This window comes from Scyliorhinus torazame, chromosome 2 (assembly GCF_047496885.1).
Source record: "Scyliorhinus torazame isolate Kashiwa2021f chromosome 2, sScyTor2.1, whole genome shotgun sequence".
Taxonomy (NCBI): domain Eukaryota; kingdom Metazoa; phylum Chordata; class Chondrichthyes; order Carcharhiniformes; family Scyliorhinidae; genus Scyliorhinus; species Scyliorhinus torazame.
The window spans coordinates 218,568,097-218,582,302 of NC_092708.1; the positions used below are offsets into that span (position 1 = coordinate 218,568,097).

General features: G+C 50.0%; 1 protein-coding gene across 1 annotated transcript in view; it reads left to right on the plus strand.

Moving 5' to 3' along the window:
* mcm3ap (minichromosome maintenance complex component 3 associated protein) overlaps positions 1-14,206 on the plus strand; it is a 128,107-nt gene that overhangs the window by 59,802 nt on the left and 54,099 nt on the right. The window contains exons 17-20 of the mRNA XM_072483959.1: positions 7,618-7,770; positions 7,915-8,070; positions 10,487-10,555; positions 11,860-11,994. Coding sequence (XP_072340060.1) covers positions 7,618-7,770; positions 7,915-8,070; positions 10,487-10,555; positions 11,860-11,994 — 513 coding nt within the window. The remainder of the gene's footprint in view (positions 1-7,617; positions 7,771-7,914; positions 8,071-10,486; positions 10,556-11,859; positions 11,995-14,206) is intronic.

Below are 14,206 nucleotides of genomic sequence, written 5' to 3' on the forward strand. Positions count from 1 at the left end.
GTCCCGCATGTGAAATGGTTCTTTTAGGATGTGGTGGTGGAGGAACCTGATCCCTTATTTTTGACCAAACACCAAAATGTTTGCTATCTTTGAGGATAAGAAAGAAACATCATGAAGATCATTTGTCCATCATGAGCCTAGCATCCCAACACATTAAAATTTGCTCGAAGCCAATTGGCATCATCTATGTTCCTAAAACTGGCATGATCTTGGAAGATCACGCCCGCAACACCTACATCTAGATGGAAAATAATAGTGGCCTCAATGCTGATTCCTGTGACCAATTTCAAAGCGGATCCAAACCTATCTATGCTACTTTTGCCAAGATTCTATTGATTCTGGAACAGTTCCTTTTGATTGGAGGGGAGCCAACATAACCCCACTGTTTAAAAAGGGAGATAAAGAGAAATTGAAATTATAGATCAGTCAGCCTGACATTGGTATTGGGGAACATGCTAGAGTCATTCCTGTTTATTTTCTTTCTTCCCATTTATTTTTTGAAAACTTATTATTTTGGCCTGTGGCAGCATGATCAGGATGTGTTTTTAAGCAGAAGATTCAAAGTAGAAGCAGCCTGCTTGCCAGGACACTGGTTGGCCAGGGACAGTGTTCTGCCTGACAACGGTCAGTGATTGGTTCCTGTGTGATGCTTTCTGAGAGAACATGGCAGAAGTGTTCAGACTTTGGAAGTGAAAGGATCTCTTTTCACCTTCTCACTCGCTCGCTCACTTGTGCTCTCTCACTCTCACTCACTCACTCACCTCACTCTCACTTTCACTCACTCCGAGAAGGAAGAAGGGGCTGGTTTAACACAGTGGGCTAAACAGCTGGCTTGTAATGCAAACAAGACCAGCAGCGCGGGTTCAATTCCCGTATCGGCCTCCCCGAACAGGTGCCGGAATGTGCCGACTTGGGGCTTTTCACAGTAACTTCATTGAAGCCTACTTGTGACAATAAGCGATTATTATTATTATTATTATTATTATTATTATTATTATTATTATTATTATTATTATCACCAAAACGAAAGCCTGACCTTCAGAAAGACATTGACTGGAAGTCATCCCAGTGCATAAAAGATCCTTATCCTATTATTCTTTTCCCATCCAGAGATTATTACCTTTTTGGTTCTGCTTTTTAATTTAGTTCCTCGCTGTTTATACTCCCTTAGCAAAACCTCTGTCCTTGTTATACCGACCCCCCCCCCTCATTCTCCCTACAATCCTCGTTCCCGTCCACGCAGGGAGCAAGAATCTCAAACCTTTTGGACAGGGCCAAGGGCTGAGGCTTCTGCTACCCTACCTCCTGGATCCCTCGACCTGCCTCACTTGCAGCCACATCCTCCTGTCCCTGACCACTGGCCGAATTTAATTTAGCTATTCTAAAGGGTGTCCAGGTACCTCTCCCCCTCCCTGATGTGTCGCAGCGTGCAAAGCTCAGACTCCAGCTCATCAACTCTGAGCCGGAGTTCCTCAAATGTATCTATACTCAAGAGGCGGCTAGATATAGCACTTGGGGTGAATGGGATCAAAGGCTGTGGGGAGAAAGCAGGATTAGGCTATTGAGTTGGATGATCAATCACAATCGTGATGAATGGCGGAGCAGGCTTGAAGGACCAAAAGACCTCCTACTATTGGGTGCGATTCCCCGATAATGAGGCAGAGTGTCTGCGCCGTCGTGAAAGCCGTTGCGTTTCACGACGGCGCGAAACGGCCTCGATCAGTTCAGGCCCCGATAAGGGGCCAGCAGCGGGGCCACGAGAAACGCGGTGGGTGTGGCGCCAGAGCGGCGTCGTCATCGCGCGACGACCGGCTGACGCCTCGCCGTGTCATTTAAATTGCGCGATCCGCGCACAGAGGTCCCGACCGATGGAGATGGCTGAGCCCCGCAGTGCCGCTTCAAGGTTCAGGGGCAGTGATCTGGACACGATGCTGGACGTCGTAGCAGAGCGCAGGGCCACCTTGTGTCCAAGGCTTGGGCACCGGCAACCAGCTAGCACTGTGAGGTGCTGGCGTGAGGTGGGCATCGCGGTAAGCGCTGTGGGGCACTCACCCCTGTCTGGAGTCTGGAGAACAGTGCCGCTAGAAGCTCCACGACCTCACGAGGGCTGCCAGGGAAGTACCCCGAGGGTTCCCATGTGCAAGCACATCCGGACGCACGGCAGAGGGGGCAAGGAAGACTGACAGGAGGGCCCTCCCCTGAGGTCGTGCCACTGAAGGGGGACGCACAGAGGACGGACAGGGACGAAGAGACGACGGGCATTGAGGACACTGATGGTCGTGAGTCGGACGAGGAGAGCGCTGCGAGCCGGGACAGTGACGGAGAGAGGACTAGGACTGTGGACAGTGACGCACAGAGGACAGCAGGACAGTCAACGCACATACTGGACACTGCACCTAACGTGGGACGCAGACTAGTAGCGCCGGTCCACAGATTGACCCAGGAGCCCCCAGACCTGGGGACAGATGATGAGCTCGGGTTTGTGGCATTGCTGTCACCCACAATGTCCACCACCACAGATCCACCCACCTTGGTTGGGCACATAAGTGATGAGGCTTCAGGCTCACTTACTGGTGCGCACCACACAGCCGAACCGGGTGGAGGTAGGAGCAGCCGAGGGGCTGGACGGTCGGAGGGCAGTCCAGGCCCAGCACACAGCTGCCGCCCGGACAGTTCCCGGATTCCTGGATTTACTAGACCCACCCACAGACCAGATGCATTTGGGAACCCTGGGAGTGGACATCGGGACGACGGCCGTCTTCCAGCAACTGCAGACGGTTGGAGGAGTCCATGCGCGTGCAGGAGCAGGGACTGGTGCCGGTCATGGCTGCCACCCAGACCGACACCGCACGGGTGGCGTCTGCGGTGGAGGCAATGGGTGCAACGGTTTCGGACATGAGTCAGGTTCTGCAAGGCGTGGGGCTTGCTGTGCACACGTCATCCATGCCCAGGACAGGGCTGCCTTCTCATAGGCAGCCATGCGCCAGAGCCAACAGGACATTGCCGCCGCGCTCCGGAGTCTGGCCCAATTTCACCCGGCCATCGCTGAGAGCATCGGCGGCCTTGGCCACATGCTGGGTGGCGTCGCAGAATCCCAGCGGGAGGCTGTGCGATGCCTCACAGGGATTGCGCACTGCCTGAGCACCATCGCTGGGAACGTTTAGACCCTGGTCAATTCCACAGCGGGCCTCCAGGACTGGCAGCGCCAGGTGTCGGTGGTGCCACGGCGAATGCCTCCACGGGCACCGCTAACCCATAGTGAGGCCCGGGGGCCACCGGGCTCCCCAAGGGAGGAGGAGGTTCTGGTGGCCGTTCCGGTTATTCCAGCAAGGGAGGTCCCAGAACACTCGGGCTCCCCCCGTTCCGTCCCAGGTGCATCTGGTGGGCAGGGGGCAGAGCAGGGTGGCATCAAGCTATCCAGCACGCCCGCCGAGCAGCCTGGCCCATCCAAGCCGGGTCACCCCAGGAAATGTGCGCCGAAGTGGACCAACGTCGCAGGGCAGGAGTCTCAGCAGTCCGCCTCCACTCCTGCTGTACCGTCTGGGGAAACACCAAGACGTAGTGGTCGGGCCCGTAAGGCAAAAAAGTTAGACACGTAGTAAGTTGGCACGGGTGCAGGGCACAGCTTAGTTATAGGGGCTAGGGCACTTGTATGTGAATGTCATGATTAAATTCACTGTAACACCAAACCTAGGTGCCTCTGTGCTATGTCCGGTGCCTGAGGGATCGTGGGGGACCGAGTGACGCTGGGGGTCGAAGTTTCGTGCAATGGTGAGGCCGGGTGTGTGTTCTCACCCCCCAACACCCCGCCGCCCTCTGCACACTGACGCCAGATGCCCCACATGGCCATGTGATGGGTTGGCCGTGACACATACAGGGACCACCGAGGTGGCGGGTGTAGCTGTGGCCATGAGTCATACATTGTCTAGCAATCCGGAGCTCACAGGTCATCGCAGAGCGGGTTGTCATCGTTCAACATGGCACTGATCACATCCGCTTACACAAGCAACTGTGTTAAAACATTCCCGATGTGCCGCAGGTGTAAGGTGCTGCGAAAGTGGCGGTATGGGCGGAAGGGTTGTGCGATGGTGCGGGAAGTGGGGGTTGCTGGGTGGTGCGGTTGTGCGCAATCAGTGGTGCAAGTGCCTTGCTCAGCGATGCCCTCCCCCCTAGTTTGTGAAACGTGCGGCTATCAACGCGTCGCATGCTCGCTCTCCTAGCCTGTGTCGTCGTGCAGCCTCCCGGCCATATCCCTCCCCCAGGTCGTGTCTGTGCCCGCCCCCCCCCCCCCCCCCCCATCCTCCTCCTCCTCCTCATGTTCAGAGGTGTCGCCCTCATCGGCCTCCCCTGTGCATCCTCCTCCAGGACCCCGCCTTTCTGCTGGGCAATGTTGTGCAAGGTGCAGAAGACCACAATTATGCGCCCGACCCTGTCGGGTGGCACTGCAGGGCCCCTCTAGAGCGGTCCAGGCACTGAAACCTCATCTTCAGGAGGTCAAAGCACCTCTCCACAACACCCCTGGTCGCTGCATGGGCCTCATCATAGCGGGTCTCCGCGTCGGACTTTGGCCTCCATATAGGCGTCATCAGCCACGACCGCAACGGGTAACCCGTCACCCGGCAACCAGCCCCTCAGCCGGGGGAGGGGTGTGTCCCTCGAAAATAGCGGGGTGAACAAATGAGCGAGTATGAAAGCATCATGCACGCTGCCAGCATATTGGGTGCATAATCTTCTACCGATGGTCGCAGACACCTGAATGTTCATAGAGTAGTTGCCCTTTCTGTTCAGGAAAATGTCGCTGTTGTCCGAGGGTGGATGCATGCTGACATGCACCCGATCAATTACCCCCTGGACCATCTGCATCCCGGCCACGGAGGCGAATCCCGCTGCCCGGTCAGCCTGGCGTGCGTGGTCCTCTGGAAAATTAATGTATCTGCCCGCGATGTCATGCAGGGCGTCGGTGACGGTCCGGATTCACTGGTGCACCGATGCCTGCGAGATTCCAGAGAGGTCCCCATTCGGCGCCTGGAAGGACCCTGTTGCGAAGAAATTAAGGACAACCGTCACCTTGACGGCCACCGGGATAGCATGCCCTCCCCCCGTTCCACGTGGTGCCAGGTGTGCCACGAGATGGCATTTATATGCCATGGTCTCCCGACTCAATCGGAGTCTCCTCCTGCATGCCGCATATGGAAGCTCCTGGAACGACATACGGTCCCGATACACTCGAGGCCGCATGGGGCGCCTCCGGCGCCTTGGCACCACCACCTGCTCTTGCTCCTCCCCCATTGCACTCCATCAGGATCCGATTCAGTTAACTCCACATGCCCGATGATGTGGTGGTCATTGTCACCCTCCGCCTCCTCATGCACCTGTCGGTCGGGAGGGCCTGCAGCATGAGTTGCTGGCACGGGGCCCTCTGCAGCCAGTCCCTCTGCTGCAGCCGCTGCTACAGCAACTGCTCTGAGCCACCTTTGTCGGCGGTGAAGAATGGCTACCTGCAGGGCAGTCGCTCCTGTCACGGCGGCAAACATTGCTGGATGTTGCGCGAACATAATGACCTACACGAATGGAGGGGGGGGTGGGAAGGAGAGACGACAACAACATGTTTAACGATGGCGCTTTGACACCTCGACAGCCAGGGCCCATGGAATACATGGGTGCCTTGGCTGCCTTGTGCCGCTGCAGACACACATGCAACCTTTGCCCTGCCCACAGTCTCCGCCCACCGCACACTTAACCCCGTCCGTCCTCATTGAGGCGCCACTAGCCTCGGGCCAGCAGCGTGACCTGCACTTGAAAGCGTGTCTTCGCCACCATCCTGCCATGGAAGGCCGGCTGACATGTCGCTCCTGCGGGTAACCATGCCCGACCCCAACAGCTCGGCGGCATTTCCTCCACTCCCTCCTCCTTCCTCCACCCCCTCCTCCCTCCACCCCCTCCTCCTTCCTCCACCCCTCCTCCTTCCTCCACCCCCTCCTCCTTCCTCCAACCCTCCTCCTTCCTCCACCCCCTCCTCCTTCCTCTACCTTCCTCCACCCCCTCCTCCTTCCTCTACCTTCCTCCACCCCTCCTTCCTCCACTACCTCCTCCTCCCTCCACCCCTCCTCCTCCCTCCACCCCTCCTCCTCCCTCCACCCCTCCTCCTACCTCCACCCCCTCCTTCCTCCACCCCTTCCTTCCTCCACCCCTTCCTCCTACCTCCACCCCCTCCTCCTACCTCCACTCCTTCCTCCACCTCCTCCTCCTACCTCCACTCCTTCCTCTACCACCTCCTCCTTCCTCCACCACCGCCTCCTCCCTCCACTCCCTCCTCCTTCCTCCACCCCCTCCTCCAACCCCCCCCTCCCCCGAGCATTGCGGCATCCTCCTCCAACGCCCCCCCCCTGCCCCGGCACTGTGGCATCCTACTCCAAGAGCGCCCCCCCCCAAAAGCATCGGCCATTGACGCCACCTCCTGCTGCCGACGGTGAGGCCGGCCACTCACCTCCTTCCTCCACATCGTCAGCCAGCACAACTGGCTGACAAATTTATTTACCAGGTGTGAACGGCGACGGCGTGTCGGCCTATCCGGGCCGCTGAAGAGTGGGGGGGCCTGGAGAATCGCCGTACTTGGTACCTCTGGCGATTCTCTGGCAGGCACGGCGCCGACCTCGATGACGCCGTTCTCACCGTCCGGGAGAATTGCGGAATGGCGTCTGACTGGCGCCGCGGGAAAAAATGGCGCGAACGGCGATTCTCCCATACGGCGCGGCATGGGAGAATCACGCCCCCTATCTTCTATGTATCTATGTAAACAACCAACACTTACTACAGATGTGGTCACTGGAAAACAAGACTATTCTGGATGTATATGAATCTGTTCTGGAGGCATGTAGGCAAGAGTTTGGGGATTTAAGGAAACAGCTGCAACAGATCTACGTTGAATTTTAAAGGATTAAGCAGAACAATTTTATTAGACTGGTATGAGCACTGAGAGTTGAAACTCTCTATGAGACTCTGAGATGAATCATTCTCCTGGAAGAATTTAAGAATTCACGACCTTCTGTGATACAAAAATATGTTGAATACCGGAGGGTTATAACCGTGGGACAAGAAGTTACCAGTACTGCCCAAATATCATAGGGAAATACTGTGAATGGCACATGAGGTAACAGTGGCAGGACATATGGGAATTTAGAAAACTCGGCATCAGTCAACAGGAATATTTTCTGGCCTGGTCTGCATAGGGATGTAATGCAAGTCTCTGAAGTTTTTAGACGTTGGAAGTGAAAGGAACGATGTCTGGAAAAGACTGCTCTATTGTTCTGAAAGCAGTGAGTGCATGGCATATCCTTTGCTGTGAACCTGAAATTATGTTGAGTCTGTAGAGAAGATAGACAATCTTGCCAGAGAAAAAAAGTGTAGAAGGAAGAAGTGCCAAAACGTGTCGTGTGTGTACTCAAAGCTCTATTTTTCAAGTATCGGGGCCTTGTACCTGCAGAATTACTGTCAGTTTCTTGGAAAAGGCAGGGCATTGCTGATTGTACAAGGCATATAACCATGTCTTCCTAAATTCCCTAAGTTAATGCCATCAAAGGGACACTTGTACTCAACCCTTCACTTTGTCCTTTGTAGGCATGCAGTGGAGGAGGATAGGCGAGCACGGATTAACCGCTGCTCCACAGAGTTCTGCAACTCCCTCATTAAAGAAACGTTGGAAAGTGAGATCTTTCAGGCAGTGAAGGAGACACTGCAGGAAGTTCATTGTTTCTGCAAATACTTAAAAAAGTAAGTGAAAGAAAAATGTCCTACTCTTAGAATTGTTAACTGTAAGCGGGGAAAAGTAAAGAGAAAGACTTGCATTTATAAAGCACTTTTTTATTTCTGGATCCTTAAATGACTTTTTAACTTAGTTTCCAAATGTTCTTCTAGATGGAGAGCAACTGCAGAGGCTCGGAAACGCCTGAGAAAACAAATGTGGACATTTCCAGCAGCCCCAGGCAGGGCAGGCCCTGACTGCAAACTGAGCCCCAAAGTGGTGAACCCAGAACTGCCCACAGGTGACAACCTCAGCATCTCGTTTCTAAGGTATTGATATTTATATAAAGTTTCATCACAAAAAACAACCCTTTGGTTCAATTAGTCCACGTCAGTGTTTAAGCTTCACACAAATCTCTTCCCAACCCTCTTCATCTAACTCAATCAACATATCCTTTGCATCCTTTCTCCATACTGCTCATCAGGAGTGGTTCTTCAAATGCATCTGCGCTATTTGCCTCAACTATTCCCTGCTCTCAGGAGTTCCACAATCTAACCACTCTCTCTGATTAAAGAAATTACTCCTGAATTAACTATTCGATTTATTACTGGCACCTTTAGCTTTGCACTTCAGTGCATTGTTGATGTATTTCACCAATTTGTTTCAAATTCTTGGAAGGAAGAGTTTCATGTCTGTTTTCTTTTACTCACTGGGTTCTGAAAGTGAAATTCCTTGCTTGCCCTGGTTCCTCCCAGTCCCCTTCCTCTTCACCCACCTCTATTCCTCCCTGACTTTCCCTGCCTGCGTTTCTGTACATGGGACCCCCCTCTCTCAAAATCACCACCAGTCAACATCCTATCTTCTTCCTCAACCTTGTTGGTTGGACACATCACGGCTGAAACAATACCATAGGCGGTTGCTTAAAAAAAAACTAAATGGATGTAACTTACAACAGAGAATACACAGAGGAGAGATAATCTTAGAGCAAATGACAATTGGAGCACTGTAACAAAAGTATGGTACTAACTTTCTAACCTGAGAGTAATAAGGCTCCACTGTACAGCATAAAATGTCTACATCCATCAATTGATATATTGTCCCACTCTTTTTTTAAATGCCCTGTCATCCAACTGAGCAGTAATGTCACAAAGTTGCATTTATTTTGTCAGAAAAGCTATACTGGGAATCATACTATGACCCTCGATTACCTCATCTGTTACTTTTTTTCTCTTTCTGGTTATTATTTGTCCCTTCTTACTTTGTTCCCTTGGGGCATCGTTTTGTTTTCTTCCTGATGACGTCCCATTCAAACATTAACCAAACGTTTTCTTTCAGATGCTGATTGATTGGTTTGATTTTCTTAATTTTCTTATTTTTTGAGTTCTCTTATACCATCTATCCATTACAGCAGTGTTTTTCAAATTTTTTTTCCGGGGACCCATTTTTACCACCCGACCGACCTTCGCGACCCACACCGGCCGACCTTCGCGACCCACGCCGGCCAACCTTCGCGACCCATGCCAGTCGAGCTTTGCGACCCACGTCAGCCGACCTTCGCGGCCTACGCTGGCTGACCTGCATGACCCACCATTTTCTCTTACCTTGTTTGCTGCTGACAAAAATGGAGGAAATGGTTTTGGGTCCCTTTGGCCCTCATACACACTCCTCCAATTTAACCTGTTGGTTGAAGGTGAAGCCTTCCAGTGTCGGAATGTATGGAGTCTCCATCAGTCCAATGTTCTGCATTTTTTTCGCTAAAATTTTATCAAATAAAACCCCCCCCCCGAACTTGTAAAAAAAAATGAATATAATAAATGAAAAAAATTAAAATAAAATGAATAAAATAAAATGAATAAAACCCCCCAAACTTGTTAAAATAAGCTGCGACCGTTAAAAAAAAAAAAGCGGCAGCACTGCGCATACATGCCCGATCATCGGCGCGCATGCGCATAGTTTTGTGCATGCGCAGCGATGATCTGGCACGCATGCGCAGTGCGGCCGCATTTTTGTTTTACATGTTTGCGGCCATTTTGAAGGCCGCTTGCAGCCGGCGTTATTAAAAGCCGTCTGTTGCGCGCGGATTTGCGCGATCGGGTGCACCGCGATGGACAGCTCCGCGACTCACCCGCGGGTCGCGCCCCCGAGTTTGACAATGCCTGCTTTACAGAAGTTAACATTATTTCTTGACATTTCCCCACCCAGTCCCATGATCCATTAATAAATGTTTCTTGGACTAAGGTAGCGTTAGTTACTTGATTACAGAGTGGGTTTTTACCAGAGTGGGACCATTCTGCAATCACTGAGTTACACATTAGTCTCTGTGAGAGTCTCTGCCAAGATATCAAGGTCATTTTTAGAATTCTTTCTTGCAACAAATAATTGCAGGACATTTTTGGAAATTGAGATGTTGATTTTCTGGACGCTAAGCAGCATCCCAGCCACTGGATTACTGTGCTCAAGAGGGCTTCAGTTAGAATTGCTGCTTTGGTTGGTGTATTTCATCTTTGAGACTTGAGGACAGTGTTGAGGTGCAATAGCTGGAGACAAAAATATGAACAATTTTCTCTTTGACCTGCTGATAATATCTTCTGGGTGTGCTGAATTGTGTGGTGGTTTCAGTAATCTGTCTGTACCTATTAATGAATAGACTACAATGTTGGACCTGAAACAGTGCAACTTGGTATATTGGATGAGAAAGTACATAAAGTACTTGTTACAGATGTTTTTTTCCCCATTATGTTGCAGATTGCTGCAGAAGAGAAAGGAGACAGCTCATCAAATGAGAGTTCAAAATTTCTACCATCAGCTCCTCTGGTACAGGAACCCCTTTGACTTATTTTGTGACCCATCTATTATTAAATAGATTCAGTGCAGACACCATTGATATTCTCACCTTTCAGAAAGGCGATCAGCTTATAGACCCTACCACTTGGATTTGATTTATTGTAACGTGTACCGAGGTACAGTGAAAAGGGCTTATAGTCCAGACAGATTGTTCCATACATGAAAAATATAGGACATACATAAATACACAATGTAAATACATAGGCACAGGCACCGGGTGAGTATACGGAGTGTAGTCCTATTCAGTAGGGAAGATATGTGAAGAGATCAGTTCAGTCCATAAGAGAGTCATTCAGCAGTCTAGTAACAGCGGGGAAGAAACCGTTTTTGAACCTGTTAGTGTGTGTTCTCAGACTTTTGTATCTCCTACCCGATGGAAGAAGTTGGAAGAAAGAGTAACCCGGGTGGGAGGGGTCTTTGAAAATGCTGCCCGCTTTCCCCAGGCAGCAGGAGGTGTAGACCGAGTCAATGGGTGGGAGGCGGGTTCGCATGATGGACTGGGCTGTGTTCACGACTGTAGGTTCTTACGGTCTTGGGCTGAGCAATTGCCATACCAGGCTGGGATGCAGCAAATATGATACTTTCTATGGTGCATCTGTAAAAATTGGTGAGAGTCAATGTGGACATGCCAAATTTCCTTAGTTTCCTGAGGAAGGATAGGCGCTGTTGTGCTTTCTTGGTCGTAGCAACGACATGGGTGGACCAGGACAGATAGTTGGTCATGTTCACACCTTGGGATTTGAAGCTGTCAACCATCAAATTGCCAAAGATGGCAGCAGTGATTCAGGAACTTGGAAGCTAACCAAGATACTTTGTCAGTAATGACCTCTAAAGCTTTAACTATTGCTATAAATGAAGCTGATTATTACACAAAGGAACAGATATAACATGTAGTTATTCACCCTATTACAGTTGTAATGTATTTGAATCACTGCATTATTAAAGATTAATTTTTGAAACTTATTTACAAGCGCAACAACGACAATTGAGGGCTGTTGAAATTGACCAGGATAGTTTTATGTTTAGGGTTTGGGAATGTTGTTAATGCTACTACGTTAGACCAGCCATGACAAAAAGCAGGCACGTTGCATAAACTAGGCCATCGAGAGTGGAGAGGACTATAAATACCTGCAGAAATTCTTATCCTGAGGGAGTTGATGGGTAGTGCTGTTTGTTGTATATGATTTAATAAGTGCTAATTTTTGTTGTATATTATGCCCATGAAGCAAGGTACAGCAGTTATTGTTAAATTTGCGTTATAATTTCACTTTTAGTGAAGCTGCCTGGACTCCTTTGGACTTGTTCCGGTTGGTGGTGGATAGCTTCCCAACTCGTCAAAAGAGAATCTTCTGGAAGGTTGTTCTGCTGTTGCCAAGTGATGAAGGATTTGGACTTAGTGACACCAACAGGTTAAGCTCTGAACCCAGTGTCTCTGAATGTTTGTATTAAGTATTTTGTTAAATGTCTCCAATGTTGCTGACAATTGTTGTACTATTCGATAAGTTGTAAGCTGCCTGGCCAATTTTCTAGTCAAATTAGGCAGACATCTCAGTGCGAGGAGAGAAAGTAATTTTGCTCGTCATTGAATGGTTGGTTATGAAGATAATGTAAGAGGCCTTGAAATAAATTGTGCACTCAATTTGTCAACCAGGGACTCGTGCAGGTCTCGGAGGGACCAAAAGTAAATATATGTTTAATGAGAATGTGAGTCCTTCCTGAGTTCCTTTGTCTCTAAGAGCTCGGCACATCTGCAGCAAAGTGGCACTGAGGGGATGTTTGGTCATCTTAATTTGGCTTCTCCTTGTCCCTGCTGTCAGCCAGCATGTAGGAAGTCCATACAGGTAACACAGTGGTTAGCACCGTGCTTCACAGCGACAGGGACCCAGGTACGATTCTCGATTTGGGTCAATGTTTGTGCGGAGTCTGCACGTTCTCCCCGTGTTTGTGGGGATTTCCTCCTGGTGCTCCTGTTTCCTCCCACAAGTCCCGAAAGACGTGCTGTTAGGTGAATTGGACATTGTGAATTCTCCCTCAGTGTACCCAAACAGGCGCCGGAATGTGGCGATAATGGGCTTTTCACAGTAACTTCATTGCAGTGTTAATGTAAGCCTACTTGTGACACTAATAAAGATTATTATTATTACATCAGCTGTGGCTGGTGACTGTCATGTTTTTCAACCTCACCAGAAAAATTTGGCTTCTGTTGAGTATCACCACTGCCACCATTACCACTCCCATCCCCTCCCAACAGTGCAGCTGAGGACCGCAGACTGGCTGTCCAACTTCCTTAAGTTGGGAAAAAATCAAATTCACCAATTGGGGATCAGAGGAATGCTGTCACAACACGTGGAGCCTATTTCAAGACCTGTTTTTGAGCAGCAACAAATAGGGGAGGGTGGAGAAGGGCAAGGTGGGAGGACAGCAGAAGGAGAAAAAAAGGGAGGATGAGGGAGAGGGGTGAAAGGATAGGTTGGGAGGGGGGGGAGGAGCGAGCAGAGAGGATGGGTGATGAAAGGGGGAAGGGGGAGGACATCAAGCAGGGAGCCGGAAGGGACATATAATGGGGACGCGCAACACCACAACAGCAACACCAAGGCATGCCTGGTTGATGCCGAACGTGCCCCATGGCATGTTCTAATATCATGGGGCAGCATGTACATAATTAAAACAGTTTGGTTGTGGCAACTGACCATCAGGGGCACAGAAATAGAGCCTACATACCTATACCTGTATATTACTTTTGTATGTATACTTGTTTGTTGTGTATTTTTCCCTTTTTTTTATACCCATTTTTATAGATTCTTTTTTATTGTGTATTAACCCTGGCGAATGTTAGTACAAATAAATATAAAACCAACAAAAAATATATTTTTTAAAAGTGCAGCTGAGGCAGGAAACTGAGTGTAGTGAGAGAAATCAAATGTTTGCAGATCAGTGCCAATGTACCAATACTGATGGGCCACACTGCCTTGAAAGCAACTTTAAATGTTAAAGTAACAGGAAAATGTCAGTAATATTCACCATCCAGTGGAAACCTCCATGTGGTAATCTGGATTAAAAGATATTTTAAGGGTAGATTTTCCTGGATCTCCATCCAGTTGCACTGGATCCTGATGCAGAGAATATTGGAAAATTGGACATGCTCCAACCTGCCCTAGTGACCCAGTGCATCCAGTACAGACTGAGGGGAATATCCACCTGAACCATTATGACAATACTGAATTCAAATTTGAATTGAAACAGCCGCCACTGAAATATATATATATTTTTTGAAACGCATTTTATTCAAACTTATATCAAAGTAGGTTACAGCAAATAAACACCCCGGGAAACTTTACAGATTCCTCCACCCCCCCCCACATGATGAACAGCTCTTCAAACACGGCCACAAACATTCCCCCACCTTTTCTCAAACTCCCCCGCTGAGCCCCTTAATTCATACTTTGTCTTCCCTAACCTCAGAAAGTCGTACAGGTCACCCAACCATGCCGCTACCCCCGGTGGCGATGCCGACCGCCACGCCAGCAAAATTCGCCACTGTGCAATCAAAGAGGCGAAGGCCATGACATCGGCCTTCCTCCTCTCCATGAGCTCAAGCTTCTCTGAAACCCGAAATATCGC